This window comes from Phaethon lepturus, unplaced genomic scaffold, assembly GCF_000687285.1.
Source record: "Phaethon lepturus isolate BGI_N335 unplaced genomic scaffold, ASM68728v1 scaffold6889, whole genome shotgun sequence".
Classification (NCBI taxonomy): Eukaryota; Metazoa; Chordata; class Aves; order Phaethontiformes; family Phaethontidae; genus Phaethon; species Phaethon lepturus.
In genome coordinates, this window is record NW_010565435.1 from 46,398 (window position 1) to 62,624 (window position 16,227).

Here is a 16,227-nt window from a genome sequence, read left to right on the forward strand (position 1 = left end):
ACAACAGGGGTAAAAAGAAAAGCTGCCAGGGTTCACAGCAAATCCCTGATTCCACAGCTGATCTGGGGCTACTGGCAGCTTGCGCAAGTACGAATGGCATCCTGGTACAGCAGAGGACCAGTAAAATGCTCAGCTGAGCAACTAAACCCTCCCCATGTACTACACCAAGGGCACTCTTTGACTGAGACCAAAGATCCAAATTAATACCGTGGTACACTGCAGACTCTCAAAATGAACAAAAAATACATTTGTAAAATGATTTTCAGCAGATTCAAATGGAACACATTTATTTTGGCCCAGAGCTTCATTCAAGGAAAAAAACAGCCTGTTTTGATTCTGCCTAGCGCTACGGGAGATATCTATGTGGCTTGTAATAGCTTTTTTCATGCTGTACAAAACAACAACAATCATTTTATGTGTTTAGTAATTTAAAATAACCTTTTGTAAAGGAGTTTATATTATTTGATATTTTATTACATAGGCTAGATTCTATTTACCCACATTTTACCAGATTATAAATTTAACACCTTAGAAAGAATAGTGACATACATTTTTTTCAAGACGTCTTGCTTTATTTGTTCATTCAGACTAATCTTAAGCTTCTTGGTCTCAGCAGATTCAGTAAAATATTCAGACGTCCCATTGGAAAGTTCTTCTTTCTGCTCCAAAAGAAAACACAGGTTTAAAACACGACACATCAAGCTATGATTATTCAACATAAAACTCCATTTCTAATACTAAGACTTACAGATGTTCTTTATTATTTTGACCTGAGCAGTCTAAAGAGAAACAGAATTATTTTTAATCTTTTAATATTTGGGAGTCTAGTCAGTTCCCTCCCCTTTCAGACTCCCAGCGAACATGCTTCATATGCTAAAATATACCACAAACAAACAAGACTGTAATGTAAAGGATGTAGCTTTCCAAACCATCTGAGGAAACTGTTGGCAAATATTTGACATCTTTGTGGCTCAAACTGTGACAAATGCCAGGAATCTCTCTCGCAGACGGGAGCATGTTTGTCAGTTTTTTTCTGAAGAGACTGACTGGCGCAGTGGTCTATACACTTATTCTCAGAAGAATTTCCATAATTTTCCACGCTTACAAAAAAATATACAGAGTGTTAGTTGCTCACTTAAGCAGGCAAGGGTTAAAACTTTTAATACTAACATTCAAACACTCTCAGCTTGGAGTGGTTGGCTACTACAGGACAACAGGGGAATTCTTTCTGGTCTCAGCTAACAGCAGCACCATGGTCTTATATAATATGAGATTGGGGCGAGAGGGAGGGAAGGAAAATGCTCTTTTTCTTCAAGCTGTGAGCATTTCCTTTCAGAATGAAACAATCTCAATGAGAGAAGGGCCATTTGCTGACTTCACTATTAACTACCACATACTTCAAAAAAGTATTATCTCCGAGGCTACGGAGAGGAGAGCAAAAAATGTGGCAAAGTCAAGAAGAGAAGAGGCTTTGTGCATCTCCTCCTCTTTGATAGCATATTTCTTCATCAGCCTGCATGTTGCAACTTCTGATTGGAGCTCATCAAATGTAGGGAATGCTTATTTATACCGTTTCTCGCTCCACGCTGTGAAGCTAGCACACTGGAGCCAGGCGGTCCAAAAGAATTGAAGAGAGTGGAAAAAGACCTGCAAGGCCAAAGCATGTACATGACCGGTGCCTGGAACACTCCTCAGGAACCTGTCACTTGTAGGGGATTAAGCCCTGCCCATTTTTAGTTTTATTTCTATTTTAAAGGAGAGGGGGTAAACATCACCGCTCTTTCCAGAAGAATAAGCCAGTGAAAACGGCTTCCTGTTTTGTAAGCAGAAAGAGGGCAGTCAGGCAAAGAAATAAAGCCATTTCAACAGTTTAAAAAACTACAGCTGTTCTGAGCCTTCCTTTCACAGGCAAATTACGCAAACGTGTTTGTGTGTATTGATAGATGCACGAAGTTCTGTCCACTAATGGTGCAACATGTGTGTCTACAGCAGGCAGAAAACATATGGGACACACATGCAATGTGATTTCAACCTCAGAAATCAAGCCTAACTAGTTTAAGCTGAGGGTTTAATTGCTGCTTCTATTCTTGTTAGAGGTATGGACTCCCCTAATTTGACTAAATACATTTTTGTATTTTGTAAACTATTAAGAAGAGATTGTTATTAAGATACTCAAGAGCTTTGCTAATTTTAAGAGAAGACACAGACTCTTAACTGTAAAGTCTGCAGAAACTATTCTGATTTCCAGTAATATTCACACAACTCAGCCTGAAAGATCTTGCACAATCATTCTGCATCAAAGCAGCTGCAGAGCACCCTTACTTAGCCAGAGAACAGGAGCACAAGCAGAAGCATTTCAATTGCTGCTCTATGGTAACTGGTATGGCTAATTCCATTAAATGCTCTTCAGTCCTCAACACACCAAACCGTGACAGGATGGTGTAAGGAACTGAGGCAATTCCTGTAGATGTGGCAAGCAATGCGTGGAAAGTAGCACTTTGTACAAAATCCAGAGGAGGACTGGGGACAGTTCCTGTCCACACGTATTCACTACCGCAGATAAGCAATAAACCTCAGTCCTAACTTGCATCTGACTATGAACAGGGCACGATTGTTGCCTGGAGCATACCATCATGCCAGGGTGTGAAGAGCAGACCCTGGGGAGAGGCAAAGATGACGAAGCCATGTCACTTGTGGGTTGAGTCAGACTGGAGTTAATGGTCCAGAGTTGAAAGGCTAACAAAATTCCCTCACTACACCATTGGCAACCTTTTATTTTGTTTTCAAATAACTTATCACATAAAGCAGTGACAGAAAAGGGTTAAGGCATTAAAAAAATTAAAAATCAAAATGATTTATATGTGAAACACTTCTGAACATGCCCTCTAAGTACAGTAGATTTTCCCCTTGGAACCACACCCTGTAAGTGCTGTATTTTGAGAGCTGAACAATTAACATAAGGCATATGAGTCAGTCTTTGAAAGACTCTGTGGGAACCAGAGAGCCTTTTGCTATTAGGAGTGATGTAAACTCCCTAAGGCTGGAATAAGTCCACAATAGAAGGCAGAGAGAGTCATAAATAACAACAATGGGCACTCCATATACTACTAAGACACTCAGCCATTATTGGTGATACTTCCTTTATTTTCTTTATTAGAGTTAATAATTTTAGTTAATTAAAAAAAATAAAAAACACTGTCTGTTTTGGGAATACTATTTATTTCCTATGGGAACTTCAGGACTTGTTAAAGAAAGAAAAAAAGCTAATCTGTTCTCATCCTGTCTAGTAATCCCAAATTCCTTTTAGGCAGTGAAATAATTAAAGAAAAATATTCCAGGCATAAAAAGGAGGACAGCAGAAGCAGACATCATATAAACAATGACACCATGACAGAGAAAAACGTCAAAGCACCGCCAGACTTGTGACTTGACTCTGAAAGAGCTGCAGGGAGTGGGATTGCTGCTAACAAATTAAAACCACATTTCTTGGCAAATTGTTAAAGACAGACATATTTACATTTGTATAGAGACTGGGTGGGCACAAAAGATTAGAATGCTGCTTTAGCCCTTGAACTGCCAAGTTCTATTAGAAATATGTGCTCTTAAAATCCTAGGGTAAGCTCACTCCTTTTTGTCACTAAAACTCAGCAAAGAAGAAGGGCCTGCAGAAATGAAGCTTACAAAGTCTTACTACCCTACCTGCTCATAATGCTGGCCTCTGAAAACCTGATTTTAAGATCCTTAGTACTTATCCAAAGAGATGTCTGGGGAAAAAAACCTCTGTTAAGACCTACAGAGAAACACGACTGTTAGGCACACAATACACTTGCTTTAAGGCTTATCAAATTGAAAATGCATTCTTTTACTATCTTAATCAACTTACTATCTCACTCAAAATGAAAAAGAAACCCTCAAAAATATAAAAGTGATGACTGCCATCTGCAGCTCTCTCCAGGACAGCTGAATTCAGCAACACAGCATTAAATGCCCATAAAAGAACTACTCATGGATGTGCACTTGTGAAGAATCCTTACAACTCATTATCTTCAAGAAGAGTGAAAGGTTTGGCCTTTTCAGCCTGACAATAATACTCATACAAATATTGAGTTTATTTCAGTCCAGGGTTTGGGTTGCTGGGCTGAAACAAAAATTTCCAAAGTGAACAATGCTGCCTCCCTTCCCGCCTCTCGCTTGGTTTCATACTTTTTTGTTGTCTCTTGCTACGCTCCGGATAACAGTTGCACATGCTTATGTACCAATAAAGTAACACTAAGGGATAATTAAATTTCATTTCTGGTTAACAAAAAAACCCACAATTAAAAATATACATTGTTTCTGAATTGCATTTTATCAATGTGGCTCAACTTGCTCATCAAAAATACTTAACAGAAAACATCAATGGGTCCAATAAATCAAATTTAGTATCAGAATGGCATACAGGAGAGGACTCTCAATATAATAATGTAGACGAAGCAACGAAATCAAATATTATCCCAGGAACACACACAAGTGAATAAAATGAAAATTAGCAAAGCTAATCAGACAGAAACACCTATTTAGGGGAGCTTTTTGTCAGCTTGCAATTGCATGATTTCTCTTAATGTCACTCTAAGCAGTATCATGAGCTCAACCATCTAAGATAACCTTTAGGTTTCAGAACTGTTCTAATAGATGACTGGCAGATCAAAGAGGTCAGACAGGACTCTTTCCAACCTGATAAACAGAAAAGGGTTCCTAAAGCAAGTGGGGAGGTTTGTCAGTGAAGGATGAATTGGATACTATAATCTAACTGATAGAAAATTGACACAGACAAGACTTGGGTTTAGTCTTCTGCACTTTCCCATCCCACATAAAGGAAAAGCTTCCCACAATTTCACGATACAAATTTTTCAGCGTTTGTAATGTAGTGATGCCTCTGTCCTAGCAATTCTACTTACGATCTCCTACCACCTCATCAAACATTCACAGAAGCTTCCCAAGTACAGAAAGGGACATTATTCTCAACCTGAAATACAGTTCCTTGATTAGACTTGCAGAATATTGGTCTACATTTTTAAATGTCCTGCTCTATATATCAGTAAGTTTCAGTAAAAAACATTAAGGATCATTCACGTTACACATGGGAGTACTGGTTTTTCATTTGAAATAGGTATTTTTAAGGAATGCTGGTGGTTTTTAAAAATCCATTCATTTCAAGATTGAAATTGGAGAAACCAGAGAAAACTGCATCTCTCTGGCGAGGAGCAGAATTGTATAACTTACATGTGGGCCTAGCACAGAAAGCAAAATCTAACTCCTGGATCAGTAGGGTCTTCATTACCTACTAGCAAAATTCATTTTGTCTTGACACCACGGATCTTAATAGTTAAGTTTTTGCTTGTCAAAAGTCCCTATGGTCTGTATGATTTAGTCCAAGAGTTGGCCTTATCTGTTACAAGCCCCTATGATATACATTCTACTTTCTCAAAATACAAGGTGTGAACCCGGGTTTCTCACTCGATACCTAAGTCCTGGCAATTCCAAACACTCCAAAGGCCCCCAAAGCATCATCCCATTAGCTTAAAGCATATGACTTCTATGAGGAAAATGCCTTCTTGCTTTTGAAGTCTTTTGTTTGGATTTTAATTATATTTTACATATAGCAGGAATCCCAGGCTATTCTGAACGTAGGAAATTCAGAGTTCTCTAGATTTGCATTTGAACGCTTGTTAGGTAATAGAAAATAGAAAAATTCCTAATAAATGGCATATAAATATAATAAATACAGGCATATAAATAATAAATATATGCCTGTAAATGGCATAAAACAAATAAAATGTGATACTTCATAAAAAAATGGGGGGGCTTTTAAAAATAAATACACATCTGTAACAGATAGCAAGAACATACATAACACTTTCTAAAGCCACAGAAGGTGCTCCTGACATAAACGGTTTATTTACATACTGAGAAGCACGTGATACATGCTGTGTGTATTTGCTTGAAGGCAAAAAGCGTTAAAATTAATGTTAAGTAATTGAGCTATTAATCATTCTGATTTTATATTCTGATGCTACAAGACTTAGATTCTATCTTCAGAGAAAGTGTCCACTGATAAGAAATGGAGGAAAAGACAATAGCTTTTCAACCAAAATAATTTCTCTCAAAGACACTGAAGAAAATCATAAAGCCTATTAATGGTGATTTTTTTTTTTTTTTTTTTTTAGAAAACCAGTATCTTAATAGCACGCATCTTTAGCTAGCCTTTCCCATCAATTTTAAGGTTCCTGCCTCCAGTAGTTATGAAAGAGGACATGCATGCAAGATATACATGTTTTATACTTCAAAGACTTTTTTATAAAATAAGAAGATAGCAATTCTATGTGGAGCTCAACCCATTTCCCCAATTTACAAACCATGAGGGAAGTAATCTACTACTCAATTGTCACATGAGTGTCTGAAAAAGCAAGGCACTCCTGTAATCCTTTTATCAATATGACATGAGGATCCTCTATCTGCCTACCAAATCTAAATGGATGTCAGAGTCAACCAGTACATGTGTCTAAACATCCATCAGTAATACTGAAGTAAACTTTGTATTTATCCTTCCAGATATAGCATGGGCTATATGACATAACAGACTACTACTCATAGTACATGATGTATACAACACCATGATTCATAGACTTAAAAATTCAATTCTTACAGAAACATAATGTGGAAAAAGATACATCAATTTTAGAAAACAACTCCTCTCTTTCTAATTACAATAGTGTTTAACAACCATAGAAGATCTTGAAAAGAACAACTAATACTCTTGACCTTGCTGGTTATACAAAAGCAAAATGTGTAAAATAGGCAGAACTGCACAGCCCAGCAGATAATTAATCTTCAACAATTTCGTCAATGTTTTAGCTTGGTTACCAAAACAACCACCACCACCAGCCCCCAAAGCCCCCAAGATTTCTGAGCTCACACTGGGGATCTCTCCCTCCAAAGAATTTCAAATCATTACGAGCTGTTCAAAAATCCTTCCGTGAACTTTACCATCATATATTTCAGCTTACTGTTCAGACAAGTTATGAAATTCCTGTTAGTCGTAACAGATTTCTGCTGAAAGCTGAAGAACGGACTGCTCTTTAAAACAAATGAAAAAAAAACAATCTCCATCAAATATTCTTTGCCCAACAGCAATATAGAAAATTATTACCAAAAACTGAAGTAAGTTTGATCTTTTTAAGTCCCAGAGTCATCAAAATCTCACAGATGCACAGCAGATAAATAAAACCTTTAGCTCACTGTAGCTTTAAACATTATTACTGCCAGCCTTCCACCCTGCACCTTTGCTGGAGGTGCCCATCCTCCCAAAGCCTGCAGAGAGGAAAGCACATCATTCAGTGCAAAGTCTAGAATCTGAGCTCAAATCCGCATTAACCACCAGCATAAGCTGTGACGGCAAGAGAGTGAGAGGGGAGAAGAAAATGAGGGAGATGAAAGGATGATGACAGATGATAATATCTTAAATAACCACAAGGCTCTGACAAATGAGATCTTGTGAACACTGCTAAGTAGTTACATTTAAATCAACTGGCGCACTCATATAAGAGGCAACTACCAAAATCAGTAAAAGATTACTCAATTTGTCCCTACTTTTTGAAGATTGCTTCATATGGAAATCATTTCATGAGCTTAATCATTTATACTGCAGTTACAGGACCTTTTGTATTTCTGCTACCCTTCATCTGGATTTTGTACAATGAGAGGCACATAATCTTTTATTGAAGATGTATTCAACTTACTTATTGGCTTTAAGACAACTTAAGTATTACTTTTTATTTCATTCCATATATAATCTAATATTCTGCCTGCTTTTCAGATAAATAACGCTCCAGAACAAAGATTTTTCAAATCAGTTCCTTGTAGCAATACCTTGGCCTTTTTCCAGAGATCGTACAGTTAATTCACTCAGCAGTATGCATGAACACTGTAATTGCTCTTCTCAGTAAAAATACTGTGCATTTATCAACAGATGATTTTCATTTACAGTCCTAATGCCCCTCTAGCCAGCTCTGTGAGGTTTCTCCGAAATTCTCTACAGCCTTCTCCAGGCTTGACTAATTGAAATAATTGTGTCAGATTTCATTTCATCATTTGTCCACTTCTCTGGACCTTTAATACAACAAACAGCAGACAGCTATTAGACCTTTGCCATGCAGAAAATAAATCAGCCAGTTTGTAAGCTATAAGAAGAAACTAAGACAAGTTCAGACAAATCTCACTGAGGCAATTCACAGCATTACCACTCAGGTATCCTCCCTCTCCTTTTGCAGGAGGTTCCTACCCCCACTGCAGAGTTGGCAGAAGGGAGCACACACACATGCCCCAGCTGCTCCCACCCGCAATTCAATGCACTAGCTTAAAAACCAGGGAAGTTTGGTTTGCATGAATCCACAAGACTGTGATATGCAGCAAGATGAGATGCAGGCACACAGCCCTTTTGGCAAACTCTCTTGTAGGAGTGGTAATCTCCAAGGAGAAGAGGCAGACAGCTGGGACAAAAGGGAATACTGTAAAACTTGCCATAGCTTTCTTTATGACAAAGTCAAAGATGTTAGTATCATTACTTTGTGATGTAGTTTCTCAGAGAGCACAGTCTTATGATTCAAGCCAATTTAAAGCTATCCTGACACTGAAAGAGAAATCTCACCCTTACCCAACACATGGCCCTGCCAAGTCTCCATATCAACACTAGCGTTTATGCAGCCACGCAGTGAGAGTCTGACCAAAGTGATCCAAGCTAACCATGCAAACAACAAAAAAACCTCAACAGCCCTCCCTTGTTTTCGGAGGGATGAGTGAATTAACCCTGCTCCCCACACATGCCAGTACTGACAGACACGGAGGAAAAAAATGTATGGCTAAGAGAAGGGAAAAGAAGGCAGGAGGGACTGCATGTTTCTGTATCATCAGTCTTGCATCAGCTTGAGCAGAATAGGAAGGATGAATAGAAAAAAGTGACAGAGGCTTGAAGTGTCAAAAGTGAAAACTCACCAAAAAGAAAAGCAATTCTTTACTTGTTCCACTATGTGGTATTTGGATAGGGTTCATTAGTCTGCAGCTCCCCTCTCTCTACCTTTTTGAAAAAAGTAGCAAACCCTGTTCATAACAGTTACCGAACTACAGCTTAATACTAAGTTGTTTTCCTCTCGCTATGTTTCCTATAGCGACTGAAAATAATTTAGCGTATTATCTGGGAACATATGAAAACTAGGTTTTATGAAATTTGAAAAAGGATCATGAAATCGACAACCATCAACAGACAAGTATTACAACAAATATAATGTTATTGTGACTTTTGGTTGTTACTTCCAAACCAGGGTAACTAACAACTGCTACCTAACGGGATGGTCCTGCTCTCTTCCAAACCCTGGCTGCGTGGTCCTGCAACCTTTTTTGTGTCACGCCGGCAGCTGTGTGGGTACAGGATGAGTTGGTTCAGTGAACTGACATGACAGAAAACTAATCCTCCAGTAAAAAACTGAGAAACTTCACAAATAAATTGTTTTCTGCCGGATCAAGTCAATGAACTAATTCATTCTCAACTGAAGAATCACTTGGTCCATTGTAACCAGAAAGGAAAGGAATACGTAGCTGGAACTAGAGGGGATGTGGACTGACCTTTTCAATAGTAGCCCACCATTACAGCAGTTTAACTGTGATTTTTTTTTTAATATATATATCTATATACACACACACACACAGAGTTCCATGCCAAGATTAGCACTTATACGTTATGAATTGTGCAATTGTATTTCAGAGTTTCCTTCTTCCCCTACTCAATCTGATATCACTTGACAATAAAAGTCTTTAAAGTATTTAAGATAACTTAATTCTACATAAAGTCTTCTACTAATCTTTACAAATTGCTCCTACCTGAAAAAAGTCTTCACTCTACCTTCCAATAGACACACTGTTCCAGCAGCACATACTCTAATGTTAAAAGTCCCCTGTTAATTACAGCTAAGTATACAGGTTTTCATGAAAGAACCAGAAGCCTCTTTCCAGCATAATCAAAATCTAAGCAAATCATGTCACTCATGCTCTTATGAGTTTTAAGAAAGAGAACTGTCTAACATACCTGAAGTATATTATAATGATGCAATTTATAAAAGCAGACATGTATGAGGATGATTAAATAGCTTGCTTTTATTTCTCTGATGGGGATTTAATCAGCAGTGGGCATATCTTTAGCATTTTTCTTCTCCTTGCATACCTATGCAGGGGTTTTGTTTGTTTGTTTAGGAGTAATACGCTGTTTGGAAAAGAATCTCTTTTTTTGGTATCATATTCTCTGTAACTTAACAAGGCTCAGTGGAAACTTGGAGATCTTTCTATTCAAGACAGGATCTCCTACTCCCCACTTTCCTTTCTGAGTCCATATGAATTGTGATTTCAAATTTCCACTTTAATATCATCATTAGCTTAACTTCCTTCAGGCTTTCCCTGTAACTGCTTCCTCTCATAGATTCTAGTATAAAGCCGATGTGGTTATCAATGAATACTCCATTGTTAGCACATTTTCAAATGCCCACAAGCCTCCAATAAGCCTTCCACCCATTTCCATTTTGACTGTTTCTTCAGATAACCCATTTCCAATTTTCCATTTTAGCTCTCTACATAATAATCATGAAGAAAATATTGTCATTGACAAAGATGACTAATCTCTCCAGAGCTCTTACATACTTCCCTGGGTTTCCTCTATCGCCAGGTTCCCAAAACTGTCGTCTTTTTTCCAGATAAAACTATTCAAGATTATAAACAGAGTTTGGCAAAACAGGAAACAATGGTTTTATGTTTAAACTTAGCATTAATCAGTCAGGCTATTCTTCCATCTTTTCCTTGAGACTTCTAATCCGCTTATGAATTTTCAATAACTTGCTGTATTGTTTCTTTAATAGAGATTTCCCTTCTTCCAAAATGATTACTACTGCCTTCAGCCTGATTTTTAGATACGACCACAGGAATACCCATTTCTAAATAAATTTTAGAAAATAGAAAATTACATGTCAATAGACTTTCTTCTATTTTATTTCAACTCTACTTCTTAGAAGTGCTCTCAAATCTTTTATTAGTTTATGCTTAAAGGTAATTTGCCTGACTAATTGGACTAAGCCACTTTTTCCTTGGTCTTACAAGATGCATCGCAGAAGGCTTCTAATTGCTTCTCCTAGCAATGGATGCTGAGGTGAAAAGGCAAAGAATAAAGTGCTGAAAAATAGGTGAAGAAAGAGACAGTTGCAATTACTGAAAGAAAGGTTTCTGTATCAGGCTGACATAAAACTGGTTCCAAGTAACGGGAAAGCAGGGCATTGTGCCTGCCTTGTCTTGACAGAGCTGAGGAATGAAAGCTTGACCCAAACTATAAACCTGCATAAAAGCAGTAAAAAAAAAAAAAGAAATCTTTAAGTCTTGACCAAGTCAATCACAAAGACCATCAAGCAACACTGAAAAGTGACAGCATCTCCATTAACATATAGTCAACTACTTTTGTAAAAAACAAAACCAAAGGTGTGATCTGATTAAACATTTAGAAGATCTTGCATGCAACATCACAAAATTATTCAAACCTAAACAACATACAGAAGAAAACAAAACATACGTCGCATTTTTAGCCCATGACAGAACACACTGGAGTGTATCAATAGAAAAGTCTTCTGGGTGGTCTTTCATAGTCTAGTTGAGAGTTCAAGCATACTCACTGCTAAATTGCATCGAGAAAAGTACACACACAAAGTGCAGATCCTTAGCCTGTACTTCTGGAGTGCCAAAAACTTGAAATTACCTCTCAGCGGCAATCAAACACTCCCCCAGTTTGGCAAAATACTGAACTAGAGTATATAACAAATTCAGCAGAAATTCTGGATCAACAAAACAGTCTGGAGTGGACCCTTTAAGTTAGAGTGGCAAGAATTAAAAAGATACTCCAAAACATTTGCTGAGGGTCTGTTCAGACCTTGTTAGTTGTTCACATCAGGAAAGATGGCTTAGGGATAGCTTTTATTTTATCCTCTCCTGCCAACATACTACGCTGACTGTTCCAGCCAGTTCTATGCATGTCTTATTGCATCTGTAAGGAGAGCAACCTCCCAGGATTTTATTATTAATTAGGTTATGATCCCATTATGAGATTTATTATTTTTATTAAACATAAAAATGTTTAAACTGCCTTTTTAAACAAGGAGTTTCCATAGATCAAAAGGAAATTTTGAAATAGTCAAGCTAAAGGCCATAACATTGTATTTTTCATTTGCCTTCTTACTAGGACAGAATCATGTGAAAGAAACTAAAGAAAACTTTTAATCTTTCCATAAACTAAAAGATGAGAAGTACCAAAGAGGGGAATTGGATATCTTATTACAGATACTTAAAGAAGAAAAAATAAATTAAAAATTATTATTTCTCTGTCAAAATGCAGGCAGGATTTTGTACTTAAACCACCTGAATAGTTATTAAGACAATACTGAGAAAGTAATAATTTTCAAAATAGCAAAGTACTGCTAAAGCAGTTAGATTTTCTTTTTTCCTGAGAGAGAGAAAAACATTTGCTTGATCCTTTGACGTTTGATACTTACCAATCTAGGAATCAAAATAATAAAATCTGCATTTAGTATAATAAATAAAAACACGCTGTTTCATACTAAAAAATACTAAGTTGGATGAGTAGAAGAAAATCTTTTTTTTCAAGGGTCAAATATACCTTAAGACATCTAAGCTAAACTACTAAAATATACATAGACCTCAGCGTGTAATTCTGACTCTTGCTGCGAGCAGAGAAGAGACTGCCTGCCATACAGCAGGCCACCTGGGTCCATGTGAGCACTCCTGAGACAATCAGCAGTTAACTGCAGCATAAAATTCATAAGCCTTTGACCCTGATAAAGCCTTCAGGATGAAATATTTAAGTAGAATTGTTTATGGTATTTAACTACACACCAGTGCCTTTTTCTCTATTAACGTTTGGGGACTTCTTTTCCCCAGCAGGGCTAGCATTGATCCGTTTGAGTTGTTTTGCAGAACAAGCGCAAAGAAAACATACAAGAAACCCACGGACATTAAAATAGCCCCACTATAATTTTGGAAAGTAAAATTTTACACGGACAAAACATAAAAAAAAAAAAAAAAAAAAATCCTTAAATCAAGGTGCTAAAAATCATACTTAGCTTTCTAAATATGCAGTCTTTTTCTCTGAGGCTTATATGGCTCTGAAAATGCTGAGCTTCCAAAAATTACAGTTTGTGTCTGTTTCAGAGTCACTTCAGGATCCCCTTTTGAATACTTTGGCCCAACTGTTAATGTGACCTTCTGTTTCCAATACAACAGTTACAAATATGGGAATAACCACATCTGTATATAAACATTCATCTTACCACTTATAAAATAAACCAGAAAATTTATAGAACAGTTTTGTACATACCAATACACCATTTTCACATGTCCAAGCACTTGGATTAGATTCAAGTTTACTGACACAAACTATAAATCTGTCTGGAAACACACGTAGCTCTATAAAAAAAATAATTGAAAAGAAGATTACAAAAATTATATGCATGTTAAAAAACACAGATGACAACATATATACATGTTATTTTAGTAAACAAAATTTATTTTTTAAATTGCACACTAACTCACTTCATACACTACTACTTTCTTACCTACTCTTTTCAACATCCCGTCCCTGCTTTTGTGGGTTTTTTTTTTTTTTAATGGTTTAAAAAAAGCAATAATCAATAAGTCAGAGTAAGTTTAGTTCCCAAGAGGATAGTCATGGCTGCAAATTAGTGCACCTGCACCCTTGTACAAATATACAAGACAGAACCAACAGACAAACCACTTAAGGATTATTTCCTTTGTGCTATTCTGTTGATAAGTCTTTTCATCACAAAAGCTGTAAAACATGTTTGGAATACAGCACAACATATTCAGTCAGGACTTGGCATAAAAACTCAGCATAAGGTTAAGTGTTTGAAACTGACTGAAGTGATTTTTGAAGTCATTAAACAAATTGGTTAACTACTACTGAATTACATGTTTTACTCAAGATCACATGGTTTGTTGTGAACACAACACAGTTTCTGTTTACCAAGAATTAAAAATTGAAGGGTCGTCAGATTAGAGTAGACCAGACACAGCTTTATTTAGTACCTAGCAATGGTATGAAAAAAGTATAGCTGGATATTTTGTTATTTTACATATCAGATTATTTCCAGATTAATATCTTCATAATTTCAGCTCAAATTTTTTTTGTTGTTGGTTTTTGGTGTGGTTTGGTTTTATACAAGGAAAGTTACTGATTTTTAACATTTGTTATACTTCAAAAACGAGCCGTAACACCATATTTTCTGGGACGAGACAGACAAGGTATACAGAAAAAACATGGGGTTGACCTCATAGGTATTTTTCGTAGAACATGTACAATTTGCCAATGACAATCAGGTCATCCATATGGGCAACTGCCTCTCTACAAGGTACTGCTCCTTCACCAACTGACGTGCCTCCATCAATAACTGACAAATCCCTCCAAGTGCATACCAGCAGCGACTTTTCTAGTCATTACAATGAAAGATGAGGATGTTGAAACAGATTACCTTGCATTTGCCATTGGTTGAAAAAGCATAAACAAAGACCTCAGATGCATCTGTATTGGCACGATAGCTTGTTAAGCTACTATAACTTGATAATGAACATGAGCCTTTCATAATCCTGTCAGAAATATCAACTCTGTTAGTAAAACTATGTTCAAGGAAGTCTTCATGCTGTGCTTTATGTCCAGACTATTCTTTCTCTGCTTGTACCCTCAAGACCTGAAAGCCACCCCCAAAGGTCTAGTACAATGGCTTTCAAACTGCGAGCGGTTGATGGACATCTTCCAAATGGGCTACAAAAGAAAAGCTGGACAACTGTTGCAAAGACTGAATTTGTTATGTGGGGTTCCAATAACAGTCTCTTTAAAGTATGCAAAAATTCTCCTCCCATTAGTTTCAATGTCTGGTTTTTATTTGTTACGTACTAGGTGTATCTTACAGAACGGAAACATTGGTGCCAAATTATTTATTTTTTTAGGATGTGTGCTTATTATTCTATTTATTTGGAATGAAACCCAGCAAAAAGGAAGTTCCTTTCTTGTTAGGAACTTCATGTGGAAGCAAAGTTTTGACTGCAGCATCAGAGCCTCTCTTTTTGGCAGCACTAGTAGGGCAAGTTCATTCCAGTTAGGCATTTTTATTGTTACATTTTATAACTATCTCACTTGCTGGCTAACAAAATGGAAGTATCTTTAGGTATTCACTGATGATTAAAAAAAGTTCCAGTTTAATACACAGAAACCAATGCTGAGATACCAATGCTGGCACTCTGCTATTCTATTCTAACTATTCTTCCAGAAGGCTGGGAGAACATGTTTGATGAAATATTTAAAATCAACACTCCAATCTCTTCAACCAATATGGACATAGAAAACAACTAGCTGGCATTTGAAGAAAGATTTAAACATTTATGAATATAATTAATTCCTATAAAAATAAGAAATTCTTTTAAAATATCCATTCTAGCATTCAATATTTTTAAGGGCACCTAATTGATTTCTTTTGCTTTTTTTTAATATGAAAAGCTCAACACAAAGGGCAGTGATCATTATAGCTCCTTTTTATTGCTGTTGGTAGGACAGGATTGATATCACTTCCTTACAGAGCATCTTGGCTTGAGAAAACATGAAAAAAAGATCTGGCCCAATGACATCACCTATGTAAAGATTTTATAGCACTGAGGTGAATGAAAGCCTTTTCTTGCATACACTTGTACTGTACAGTTGATGTCACAAGACACTCAAGCAATAATGAAATGATTCATACTGCAACCTCTGGTTGATTCACCCTGCAGAGACTCAGTAAAATGCTGAGTCTTCATCATACTTACAGAATTTGGTGTGGCTTAGTTGATTACCCTGGGGCAAGGCATACAAAAATTTAAAATTATGTTTAAAAAAACCCCAACAAACCATCATATGTTAAGAAACTTTTTTTTTTTTAAGAAACATCCTCTGAAAAAAATCAAAATCAAGCTCTGGAAGAAATTTTGATTAAGTAGACCAAAACCTGACAAGTATTAGTTTATGTTCCCTTTTGTCTCCCAGAAATGCAAAATTCTAAGTAACACCATAAGAAACTGATTTCTTACCACGATAACGTTTCC

The 16,227-nt window shown here is 36.7% G+C and overlaps 1 protein-coding gene across 1 annotated transcript in view; it reads right to left on the reverse strand.

The window, feature by feature from the left end:
* The window catches only part of SLX4IP (SLX4 interacting protein), a 40,061-nt gene that overhangs the window by 1,760 nt on the left and 22,074 nt on the right, over positions 1-16,227 (reverse strand). Inside the window, exons 5-7 of the mRNA XM_010295178.1 lie at positions 16,213-16,227; positions 13,454-13,542; positions 550-659 (exon numbers count right to left, since the gene is read on the reverse strand). Coding sequence (XP_010293480.1) covers positions 550-659; positions 13,454-13,542; positions 16,213-16,227 — 214 coding nt within the window. The remainder of the gene's footprint in view (positions 1-549; positions 660-13,453; positions 13,543-16,212) is intronic.